Source organism: Leuciscus leuciscus, assembly GCF_965113295.1.
Source record: "Leuciscus leuciscus genome assembly, chromosome: 18".
Taxonomy (NCBI): Eukaryota; Metazoa; Chordata; class Actinopteri; order Cypriniformes; family Leuciscidae; genus Leuciscus; species Leuciscus leuciscus.
The window spans coordinates 10872613-10885642 of record NC_138742.1 but is presented as its reverse complement, the minus strand read 5'-3'; the positions used below and the strand labels follow the sequence as shown (position 1 = coordinate 10885642).

General features: G+C 36.5%; 1 protein-coding gene across 2 annotated transcripts; it reads right to left on the bottom strand.

Annotated features, from left to right (window-relative positions):
* Window positions 1–336: 336 nt before the first annotated feature.
* Window positions 337–12884, bottom strand: tfcp2 (transcription factor CP2). 2 transcript variants are annotated; one of them, XM_082146220.1, is made up of 17 exons: window positions 12589–12884; window positions 12039–12248; window positions 11148–11299; window positions 10537–10613; window positions 10204–10309; window positions 9918–10024; window positions 9283–9435; window positions 9040–9150; window positions 6936–7024; window positions 6613–6661; window positions 4884–4925; window positions 4514–4607; window positions 4167–4257; window positions 3351–3457; window positions 2925–3067; window positions 1746–1797; window positions 337–1645 (listed from the first exon to the last, which is right to left on the bottom strand). In XM_082146220.1, the coding sequence occupies exons 2-17, from the start codon at window positions 12158–12160 to the stop codon at window positions 1608–1610; spliced, it is 1533 nt and encodes a 510-aa protein (XP_082002346.1). In that variant the 5' UTR covers window positions 12161–12248; window positions 12589–12884; the 3' UTR covers window positions 337–1607. The 2 variants fall into 2 exon arrangements, with proteins under 2 accessions (XP_082002346.1, XP_082002347.1); XM_082146221.1 differs by lacking the exon at window positions 4884–4925.
* Between the last annotated feature and the right edge of the window lie 146 nt (window positions 12885–13030).

Sequence of the window (13030 nt, the reverse complement as noted above, 5' to 3'; positions counted from 1 at the left end):
AAGCAAAAAAAAAAACAAAAAAAAAAACATTTAAATCATAATTATCTGTACACCACAGTAATATTTGTTGTTTTGCATTTATGCAGATTTACATAATACTGTATTTTATAGTTGTTTAATCTTCTTTATGAAATACAGAAAAGAAAATATAATTTGCTTATATGATTTTGTAGTGAAATGTTACAAGATATATTTTTGTGAAATTCGCAAAGGTAACCAATGTCTTTTAAAGCCATTCTCACCTTATAAATGCCCATAAATTGCTAGCAGTGGTTTTAGCCATAGACTCTATTCTGTTAACTGAAAAAGTTAATTGAGGATACAAAACAAAACCGCTTGTTTCAAGGTCATTTTAATCATTGCAATGACATAGTAAAGGGTCACAGACAATACCTCGCATCTTTACCATCTTGGTCTGGCTTGCATCTAGCACTAACCATGGCTACCTTTTCTCATGCAGTGCAATATTTCTCCCCTTTACCCCACCTGAAAGATTAGTAAATCAGTGGTCATATCCAAAAGGAAACAAAAAGAAAGTAAAACATGATCTCTCTTTTTATACTGTAAAATAATTCTCTGGCAAGTCAGAAATTTGTAAAAAGTATTCTAGTATATGTAACAAGGATGAAAAAACAAAAGTGGAGAGGGGTGTTAAGCACAATGTTAAAAAAATAAAATAAGACGCACATATATAATGCCCACTTGCTGCCATTCATCTCCTGTCTGTAAAATAACGTGCATATGCAGCATCAACTGAAGAATCATCAGGGATCAAAGCTACAGAACCTAATATCATGCCCAACAGTCATAAGAGTCACCTGAACAAGCCTTAAAAAAATTATAATTAACAATTAACTTGAGGAACATCAGCGATCAAGACTGCTTCTGTCAATTAAAGGTAGGGTGGCATTATCGATCGAATTTCATTCTGCGATCATGTGAACATCTGTGATCGTGTCAAGATCATACACTAAACCATTTTCCCACAGGTGACAGAACTGACGACAACGTTCATCATGAATGGATGCAATTTCATAAGCGTCCTTGGAATCTCTGTCTCCGTCTGTGATACAACTTTCCACTTTTTACAGAGTTGTTTATAAAGCGTGTATTCATTGAGACGTGGACTGCACTTCACATGGAGTTCCAGCATATGCAGCTAAAACACACAGAATGACATCCAGGCAGTCAACACCAAATAACACTGAATTTAACGCCAGACAATTCTCTCTGTTTGAGCCGGTACGGCCTTAGTACATAATTACATTAGACAAAATCTATTTTTTTCTGCCTTTAAAAAAGCAACAAAACAAACTGATGCAAAGAAAGGTAATAAAATAGAAATTCTATGATATGTTCTTTGCTAAATTTCATTTTTTTGTAAATGGGAAGAGGTTGAAAAAGGCAGCACGCACTCCATAGACAACAACAGTGAGGGTTTCAAAATGGGTCAGGTGCCTTTTTTCCCTTTTCCCATGATCGTCTCCATTACTATTCCAAGCAAAGCGATCTTCAGTAAGGTCCAGGAAGTGTGCAGGGAATGGGCTGTGGGCTGAATCTTAAGAAAAACATAAGGGGACTGTTCACACCCCCTGTATCCTTTGTTTTCACTTCAAAATGATGTGATAGCCATCGTTTGTTTCAGCTGAAAATTCAATTGAAAGAGTGAAAGTTATAAAACAGACGTTACCTGGAAACAAAGAATTTGTTGGTTAAAACTTCTCAGTGCTTAAAAAGAAATTTACCTTTCATTGTGTCCAGGACAAAACACATCTCATCCTGAAAGTTCTGAATCATCTGTTTGAATGAGAACATTAAGATTAAGTCAGAATAAGAGATCTTGCATAATTAAAGTTGCGATTAAACAGAAGTAGCGACAGATCTTTTCTTCCATATTGTGACGTACATCTGAGTGTAACGGATTATCGGGAAAGAAAGAATGTTGATTCTATGTAGCGGTTGTTGGATTTTGAGTTGTGGGCGTGGCACTCGAGAATGAATATGAGCTTGCAGTCATTTGAGGAGGGGTGGGGTTTAAGAGAAAGAGAGAAGTCTGTCGTTTTCACCTCCAAGATTGACATTTTGATTAAACATTATGAGCTCAAAAAAAGAAACATGCATGGATGAATGTTCATAACGACATCTATAACATGCCTTTACAAAATAGTGAATTTTCATTTTGTGCCACTTTTAAACTCTTCAAAACTGACCTCATTTACTTTAAAACACATTCCTGGTCTTATTGCGCATGTTACAACAACATTGAATCGGTTTTCATTTTTAACCCACCATGCCTTCTTATTTTTCAACCTCATCATCCAAACTTTAGGCTCAATTCTGGTATGTAACCCCCACTTTTTAAATTAATATTACATTTTAAATCAAGTACTGGCTCCTTTTTCTTGTTCAATTCTTAATATAATTAGGAAATATGTCACATTACCGCAGTAAAGTGGGTTGCAGTAAGGCCATTTTCATACTAGAGCTTTTGGCACAAACCTTCGTGTGTTTGGTCAGCATGAACATTTTGCAAACTTGGGTGAACACGGTACATGAGCACTCCAGTGTGGCGCACAATTGGTATGAAAGCAATCTGCTCTTATTTGTGGAAATGAACTGCTATCGATGATGGATTGATGACGACTGATGTACTGCAAGCACAGCAGCAGATTCGCAAGCTCTGCAGAAATGGCCTTTGGCGAGCAGCTCTTGCAATGCATCTTCGGACCCAACAATCGAAACAAAGCGTGAAAACAGCTTTAAGCTTGCCCTCTATTAAGTAGCAATAGGGTTAATGTCAACAGAAAAGTGATCTATGCCATGCTTCTAAAGTAAGGGAATGTTTCTAGAGAGCGCAGGTTGGTGCAAGGAAAACTAAACAAATATAAGAGAAGAAAAAGAAAGCCTGTAGAGACCCTTATTACCTCATCACTGACTAACACATGGATACCAGTGGGTCCCTGCTTGAAGATCTGACTGATCTGGCGTGGAGAGATGCTGAAGAGCTGAGCCAACTTCTCTGTCAGTTCCACAGCTGTTAACTCCTCCAGATAGATAGCATGATACACTAAGATGGGGGTAAAGAAACATGAGACCCTAATCAACAAATCGCTGCATAGAAAAAAAGAAAGAAAGAAAAGCAAACATTCAAATAAGATAGGATACAAGCTATCACAAATCTGGAAAATTTTTAAAAAACACCCAACATGAAATCAATATTGACCCAATATATTTTCCCAATTCCACAGCCTAACATTTAATTCCTACAATAACTTGATATAATAATAATAATAATAATGTAATCACATTTCGTTTCATCTTTCTCTTGATCTAGTTGATGTCAAACTTACCGAAAAAAGTGTTGCTAGTCCCGTCTCCGTTCTCATGTTTCTGGTGCTGTTCACGACCCTGTTGAGACTCCTGACACACATAGATGGTGAGCCGTGGACGGACCACCCTGAACAAGAACATAATATACAAACACGGTTAATATATAATTGTCAGTTTATATTATGTAAACATCAACAGCCTAGGAAATAACAAAACATGGAAACTGAATGCTGAAATAGACTACTGTTCAAAAGCTTGGGGTACTTAAAAAAAAAAAACCCCGAAGATTAATGTTTTTATTCAGAAAAGATTCATTAAATTGATTAAAAGTGACAGTAAAGACTTTTACATTGTTACAGAAATGTTCTATTTTTAAAAAAATGCTGTTCTTTTAAAATATTAACTTTATAGTCAAAGAATCCTGAAAAAAAAAAATGATTACAGTTTATACAAAAATATTAAGTAGCACAACGTTTCAACATTGATAATAATAATAAATGTTTCTTGAGCAGCAAATCAACATATTATAATGATTTCTACTCTATGAAGGATCATGTGACACTGAAGACTGGAGTAATGGATGCTGGAAATTCAGCTTTGACATCATAGGAATAAATACGTTTAAAAAGTATAATAATATTTCACAATATTACTATTTTGATTAACCCTCTGGTGTTGTTCGTTCATGTCGGTCAAAAATTACCAAAAAAATACATAAATGTAATATGTTTTAGTCAAAAATGACCTAAAGAGCACCAGAGGGTTAAATAAATGCAGCCTTGTTGACCAAAAGAGTGTATTGTACATATAGGTGTACACAGATAACAGACACTTACCGCCCTTTGAGTGCGTTAAATAGTCGAATGCCATCAGCAGGTCCACAGATCTGGATGACATCCTCTCGGGTCAATTTGAGCAGATCGGCACCTGAGAGATGTCAAAGGACAGTTGACACATTCACAACTAGGATTTTGTCATACTATACTAAAGGTAATATGGAATAAAGAGGCATATCTTTCTGAACACATTATGATGAGAGAATGAGATTGGAGAGCATGTGTTATCTGAATGAGAGTGATGTAAAGACCGGTGTGGCACTGTATGGTTGCTGAGTGAGCAAAGCCTGATGTGAGAGCTGTATGGAATGTGATGCACACTTATGTAAGCCCGATCGTCCCTTTACCCGAGAAGTTTGAGAAGAGGCGGCAGAATGGCGAAAAACGGTTTCTATGGAGCCACTGCTGTGCTTCCTGTGGCGTTGCCGTGGGCAACAGATTCTGTTTGTTCGGGGGCAAAGAGAAAGGACAAAATAGGCCTTAGCACACTGACCATAATCTGATCATAATTTGTCTGTTTTTCCATTGAACAATCCCTCCACTGAAGTCAGACACACCCCCTTAAACTGTCTGGCCTTAGTTGAACCCACTTCAAATGTTCTTCTATACGAGTTCATCAACAGATTTAGTCACTTAAAATCCTTTGTACACAACCAAGTTTTCCCTTTGGCAAATAAACATTTCAACATATTCATATTAGCAAATAAATTCATGTACCTGATTGCTTTCACTGTCTCTTGTAAGTAGGTGGCACGACAACTGTAAGGCAGAACGGTCTCTCAGTTTTAAAATCTCAGATTTGTCTGGAGTGTTATCTTGTTATGAGGAAGTATGTGGTGACTAACGGGGCTTATATGTTACGAACGAAACAAAAAAACAATGGGCTAAAACCTCACATTAACATCAGCCTATAAACGAATGCAAAAATTATGTAATGTTTGGAGTCATTTTAAAAGTCTATTAGTTACAACAAACAATCAAATCAAACCAATGAATTATTGATTGTCCAGATAAACCTGTACAAGTACTTTTACATCCAATTTGGTGCCTGTATATACTACTGTTAAAAAATGTGGGGTCAGCAAGATTTTTTTTTGAAGAAGTCTCTTATGCTCACCAAGAATGCATTTATTTCATCAAAAATACAGTAGAAGTTATAATTATAATTTATATTTTAAAATAATTTATTCCTGTGATGGCAAAGCCAGTCTTCAGTGTCACATGATCCTTCAGAAATCATTCTAATACGCTGATTTGCTGCTCAAGAAACATTTCTTATGATCAATGTTGAAAACACTTCTGCTGCTTCAATATTTTGTGGAAACCATAATACTTTTTTGTCAGGATTCTTTGATGAAAATAAAGTTTACAAAGAAAAATACAAATTCTTTGTAACATTATACATGTATATTTACCAGCACTTTTGATCAATGTAATGCATCCTTGCTGAATAAATGTATTAATTTCTTTAAAAAAAAATCTTACTAAGCCCAAACCAAACAGCAGTTTATATATTATTTATAATAAAAAATAAAATTAAAAAATATATATAGGGACTGGGCAATATGACATATATACTGTGCAATGGTTAAATAATGTCATGTCATGGTTCATCTGTGGCAAGCTTAAAAAAATTCCCCACAACTAAAAAATAAAAATAAAATGGCAAAAAGGTACTTTGCATTAGTTAGTATTTAATCTACTGGATTAAAAAGTATTTTACTTGTATATACAGTATATATATTTATATAAAGTATATTTGTACAAACAAATTGATTGAATTTCCAGCAGAAAAACTAGATGTAACATATTGGTCATGCTGCCCACCCCTATACTGTATTATATAGTTCTATCAAAAAATAAAAAAGCTACAAAGGCCAATACATCCTATGAAATGTGCTAATGAACATGCAAAAGCAACAACAACAAAAAAGTATTTTACAGGACTGATAATAACAGCTGCAACAACATGAAAAAAAAACAAAGGGGTTTTGATGCACTATTGCAGTTCTCCTGACATTATTAAATGTACATGGAAGCATGGAGCATGCCACACACACACACACACAAACAAACAAAACACACACATTATACTGAAGAGAAGCTATTGACCATTCCATTCCCAATACAGCTCAACTACTTGACTAGTAAAGATAGTATGATCAGTTATGAATCAATGCTTGTTCAATCATAATATAGCATTCAAATGAGAGCATGTAGAATGCAGAAATGTTGTAAGAGAAGAAACACACAAGAGAACATTGGGATGAATCGATCAAAGACTAAGTCTCAGTCAAAGTGCTACGAAGTTTGTCTATCATATCTCAATGAACATTTATGGACAGAATGTCACTAGAAACGTTTAATGAATGTTACATTATGCCATTGAGAGCAGTGGATCTCACATATGAGAGAAGATAGGTGAAGAGAACAGATACACACTCACATCTGCTAACTGTACGACAGGCTCTGGTTGGTGATTGGGTGAACCATTTCTGCAAGACAAAACCATAAGCCATTAGATGGCCACACATGAAAGTAAATCAATGCATGTTATTCCAAGGAAGACAAATGTCTCCTTAGCCTTTTAACAGTATACCGTATAATAAATTGCTCTTTTTTTCTCATTCAGTATCCTTTTTTGCTCAGTTATATGTCATATTACTGTAGTAAAAAGCTTTATTAGCAATGCATTTTCTATGCAAGTGTTGTCTAAATTGACTAAGGAATATTTATAAAGCTCAGAAAATGACGATCAAAGTTTCCTACCCTTCATTCACAGAAAAGCTGTTGTGGGAGCTATTGAAACCTGGTGATGGGGAGTTGTTGACATATGTAGCCTCAGGCCATGGAGAGCACTGGATATACACACAAAAAAAAACAATATCATGAAAATATTGGACAAGAAAGGGATGAAGAAAATGGGTATAAAAGATGTAAAATTAACAGATTAATAACGTTATCTTATTAGATAATAACATGTGGACACATTTTTCCTTTGGAGACATATGCCGTTGGAAAAAGGTAATCAGAGATTTTGGTCCATATTGACATGATAGAATCACGTAGTAGCAGCAGATTTGTCAAGATTTGTCCCATTTCACCACATCCCAAAGGTGCTCTGTTGGATTGAGATCTGGTGACTGTGGAGGCCATTTGAGTATAGTGAACTTATTGTTATGTTTAAGAAACCAGTTTGAGATGATTTGAGCTTTGTGATATGGCGTGTGTTGCAAGCAGGGCGGGGCCGAGGGCCGTGAGAGAACGGAGGCATAAAAGCAGGAGCGACGATAGTGAAGGACAAGAGAGGACCAGGCCTGGACTTTTATGTTATGTTTTGTTTATGTGTGTGTGGCAGTCGTCCGTGAGGGGCTGCCGCCATTACTTCCGTTTTGTTGTTTGTTTATTTTATGATTATTAAAGTTTGTTAAATGTTCGCCGGTTCCCGCCTCCTCCTTCCCATGACAACATACATCGTTTACAGCCCGTTATCCTGCTGAAAGTAGCCATCAGAAGGATGGGTACACTGTGGTCATAAAGGAATGGACATGGTAGGCAACAATAGTCAAGAAAATATCCCCCACACCATTACACCACCAGCATCAGCCTGAACCCTTGATACAAGGCAGGATAAATCCCTGCTTTTGGTGTTTACACCAAATTCTGACCCTACCATCTGAATGTCGCTGTAGAAATTGAGACTCATCAGACCGGGCAATATATTTCCAATCTTCTATTGTCCAATTTTGGAGAGCCCGTGTGAATTGTAGCCTCAGTTTGCTCTTCTTATCTGACAGGAGTGGCACCGGTGTCTTCTGCTGCTGTAGCTCTTCTGCTTCAAGGTTCGACGTGTTGTGTGCTCAGAGATGCTCTTCTGCCCACCTCGGTTGTAACGCTCAGTATCTGAGTTACTTGCTGTGTCCCAATTTGCATACTATCCATCCTAAATAGTATTCGAAATTAGAATTTGTGTGTCCCAAAATCATAGTATGTTGAAAAGAGTTTTCCAAAGAGTACTTTTTCCAGTTTAGAATCCAATCCAGTCTTATATTGCCCACAACACATTGCGCGTTGGGCAAGGTTTCGATTTGAACTACAAATAAAAAGTGTAAAGAAAAACACAAACATGGCAAATGTGTGAGTCCGACGGTTAAGTAGAGAGGTTTAGATAAAAGGGTTTGAGTGATTAACAATCAGTATCTAACCTGACGAAAATATATTTATTCAATGTCATCGTGAACTTTTGTAAAGATACGTTTGGTCATTAACTTTTAAATGCATCATTATGTAATTTGCAAACACATGAGGACAGTAGTCTCCACATGAAAGAACCACGACTGACAGATCAACGTGCTACTACATTTCTCTCTGAAACTTTAGGAAATTAAATTAAATTGAATGTTGAGGATTTTAAGTGTGACAAGATGATTGACAGGGCAGTTTAAACAGTGACAGGATGCATTTAACTAAGCGTCAGAGCTGTCCGTTAAAGACGCAATTATGACGAAGTATTGTGTCCCAAAGCTTGCCTACTCAAAAGTATGTACTTTTTCTTCACAAAATCAGTACAAGCTAGTCTGGCCATTCTGCTCCAACCTCAGGCATAAACAAGTCATTTTCATGTGATTGATTGGCTGATTATATATTTGCATTAACGAGCAGTCGAATACATGTACCTAATAAAATTGCTGGTGAGTATTAATTTCTCTCTAGCTATAAGAGACAAATTCAATAATTGATTTCATTAATATATATTATAATTAAACAATTATTATAATAATATTAAATTAAAATCTGTAATATTAGAGAGACAAATGTATTTAAATTTAAATATTCATGACAACCCATGCTTTCCAAGGCAGCAGATACACACCTCAGTGAGAATTGTGGTTTCATATGAAGGCTGGTATTTCTCCTTTTCCTGCGGTGCTCGTTTCTCCATTTTTTCTCGGTCTGTTTTCTGCTTTCTGTCAGCACCTTTAGGCTAAACACAAAAAATACCAAGTATTTGCATTGACATTTTTAAGAAGATCCTGTTTCGGTAGTAAGGTTACACAAAAATGATGCTGCACTGATGTCACATTGTAAATGTTTATCAGCACAGGCCTCAGCCCACCTTAAAAACTTTGATTTGGCAGCTGGCGGAGTGCTGGTGCTCAGTGTACTCCCCGGCCTCGTTCTCCTTGAAAGTGTCGATTTGAACACGGAACGGCACTCCCTTCTCTCCTCCATGCTTACGCATGGTGAACTCTGTGCTGATACAATGGACCTAAACAAGCAGGAAAAAACAGTGAATAATATTTAAAAAACATATTTGAAAATTGTCACAAAAAAATATTGTTCACAGCATACAATTAGAGTCAATGGGATGCAGTGTTGCTTTGGACCATACAAACTTCCATTGTATGGATAAAAATAGCTGAAAAGTTCCTCAAAATATCTACTTTTGTGTTCCACAGGTTCCACATGCAGGTTTGGAATGTCATGAGGGTGAGTAAATGATGACAGAATTGAATTTTTTTTTAAGTGAACTATGCCTTTAAGATGGTTAAAGTCCATCCTAATAAGGAAGTCTAAGTTAAATTGGCATTGACAAAGTACATCGATTGTGTATGGAAGGCTTACAAAAGTAAAATAAAAATAAAAAGCACAATAAAGACACAGATCAAACCTCATCTTTGGATTTTTAAGGCTCCACTGACAGTGTCTGGGAGAGTTGTTCTTGAGGTCAGCAAAAGCAGTCTATGATACCTGAATAAACACAGAGGTCCTTTTCGAGGGGTCCCAGAGGAACTCCACAGTGTTGAGCTGTGTAGGGTTTGCCCTGGGATCGACCACCCCTACCGACATTGGGATATCTGTGGATTTCAGTGTTATTAATGTATAATACATTCCTACATATACACAACATTGATTTATTGGTAGTTAATTTATATTTGAGTGACAATTTCTCACAATCTGTTTATTATTATCTTACTGGGAAGTGGTTATAATCTGATCTTTCACTTTCTGCGAAGTCATCGGTTACAGTATTTACCTAAATCAAGGATTCTGTCTCCCGGTCTATTCCAGCGCCAGCCCTCTAGCTGCTGGTGTTCAGTGTACTGAAGCCGGCGGTCGTGAAACACGACACGGATAATACTCTGCAGGGAGTAACCACAAGAAAAATAACAGTTGAGATCAACCACAGATAGTCACATGAAACACATATGATTCATCAGGTCCTCTTCTGATATAATACAGTGAGATTAACCTGAACACTTAAAGGATTTTCAACAGCTAATGAGATCCAGCCTTGATGCGAGTATAATCCTGTATGTGGGAAGCATGAATTATGGGGGATAAGAAGGAACAGACTGCAAATCCTCACCTTTACCATTTTCCCATTGATCTCAGGAAGCTCTCCCATTTTCCGATTGTCCAGCATTCGAATTTCATAAGACTGTCCTGCAGCCGGTGGGAAACAGTTTATAGCAATACCAGTAAAACCAGTTTACATCTCTTGTTACTCTGCTTTTTATGCTTCCCTCTGTACAATACAGAATTGAACTGAATAGTTTATGGAAACATTGGATCATATTTTAAGGTTAGAAGCTCTTACATATCATGCATGAAAGAAATAACAAATAAATAATTTGACTTAAACAGAACAGTTTTTTTGCAAATAACAAATGTATTATTCACTGTTATTTAATGCTTTAACTAACATTAACTAATTGACCTTACGGTAAAGTGTTACCAAAAAATAAATAAAAAATCTTACTGACCCCAAATTTTTCAACAGTAATGTATTTTCCAAGTCTCCAGAGGAACTAGCTCTTTAATCTAATCTAATCTTTTAATTTGTTGTTTTAATAAACTATTAAGAATTTTTGAAGTTCTGTGTATTAACAGATTTATATTGACAACCTAAAGCTATTTCAAACATATCAGAATTGAAGGAAAGTTCAGACATTCTTCAGCCAGTGTTGCTGAACAGACCTTGATTGAGGTAGGTGAGTGTCTCATCATGTAGCTTGACAGCAGGAGAGGTGGCGGCACACAGTACGTACTGGAAGGGAAGGATCTTATTGTCGCTTTCTGGAGGTAAATTTGACTCCTCCTGCTTAAAGATGGGGAGAGCTAGCACATCACTAAAAAACAGCAAGAGAAAGGGGAAAAATGGACAGATTTATGGATTTGGACATTTCAGACAAGCCCAAGAAGCACATTCCTAATGCAATTCAAACATCTAAGAGCAAATCATCACAGATGGCAGAGCAGAACTGGAACATGTGGTTTATAGCAGACAACTATTTCGTTACCTGGAGACCAAATCATGAGGCTAGACAGTGAATCTTTCTACCTCTCAACAGGGCAATCCATTTTACTTTAACCATTTAAATCAAAGAAAAAAAATGATACTTTTCTATTACATGCGATTTGTCAGTTTGTCTCTCCATGTTAAAAAAAACACTTGAAACCTAAAATGTGGGATAAAACACCTCATCAAAGCATACACACACGATAACCTTGCCACAAATAGACCTGTAGTTTTCTAAATGGTTTTTCTAAATGTGCATTTTCTGCACATCAGTCATGTAAGAGAACACAAGATATTTATAGACCTTTATAGAAGGTCAGACGCATTCATCATGACATTTTAAACAGCCCGGAGTGACATGTGAACAGCAGAAGTTGCTGGCATAGACATAGTAGGCAAGTAAAATAGATTAAACAACACTCCTGAATAAGATAAAAACACATATCAGCTGAACATTCAGTATTTTAAACTAAAGAGCTATAATTCAACAACAAAAAAAAGACATTTATCAAACCATACAGGTCTCAGGACACACCAAAAGCAATGTAAGCATCCCTAAACAAACTCACCTCATGCTGTATGCACCAGCTCCAAGTTCTTGCCCGATCCCTGACAGACTGGCATCAAAGTCCTGGACCAGACCAGACTCAATCACCTCATCGGCCAGAGGTAGTTTTAGAGCCCAAGCCATGACTTTAGACCTCCAATTCAAGTGAACTAAGGAACAAATGAATCAGTCCTGACAGTCTCCCTTTGGGTTTAGGGATGATCACAGACGCCTGTCAAAAGAAACAGAGGGGGTTAATGGATTACGTGGGTCATATATTTAGTTTTATTACATGGTAAAAATAAATAAATATTCATTCTTAACTGGAAAATAAGTTGATTTCAAGTTCAAGAAAAATCTTTTAAGTATTATTTATTATTACTAGATCAAATATAACGTTTAAGACAGAACATTGCAGCACAAATCCCCAAAATGACTAAATTCAGAAATGTACTAACAAACCCTACACATGACGAACACATTTATTACATTAAACAAGTCAGTTGGCGGGAAAAACTTAAAAAATAAAGTGTTTGCTTTATCATATATGGCATTGTAAGCGTGTAAATTACCTCTGACAGCAGTCAGATAAAGAATGTAGTAAAGCTCATCGTTTCACGCCATTTTCCCACCCATCGTCCTTCTTTTGGCAAGACAACTTCGTTTTGCTCGAAAGAAGACAGATTAATTTCCTTCACCGGTCGCTCCAAGAAGTGACGACGCTGCGAATAATTCGAAGATAATTTATCAGGTTGAGTTTTGTTTGAATAAATGTCTTATGTATAATATAACATGTTTGTTTATCTCTTCTACTCTGTAGAAATTGCCGTAATATCCGCAGTACTCTCGCTCACTAACTGCTGGAACAGCGACCGGCTCAAGAGCATTAGCGGCCTCAATCGCCCTGGAGGCGCATTGCAACATAGTATATGGTCTGTCTACGCGTGTTTTTTTCTTATACTGTCTATGGTTTTTCTAAGCGAAATTTATAATGAAGAAATATGGCGCAAACAC

Coding starts and splice junctions, on each gene's coding strand:
- tfcp2 (XM_082146220.1), bottom strand. CDS start 12,160: ATGGCTTGGGCTCTAAAACTACCTCTGGCCGATGAGGTGATTGAGTCT. Junction 7,025..9,039: donor AAACCACAATTCTCACTGAG/GTGTGTATCTGC, acceptor GTGTATATCCAG/TGCTCTCCATGGCCTGAGGC. Junction 6,662..6,935: donor AGCTTTTCTGTGAATGAAGG/GTAGGAAACTTT, acceptor TTTGTCTTGCAG/AAATGGTTCACCCAATCACC.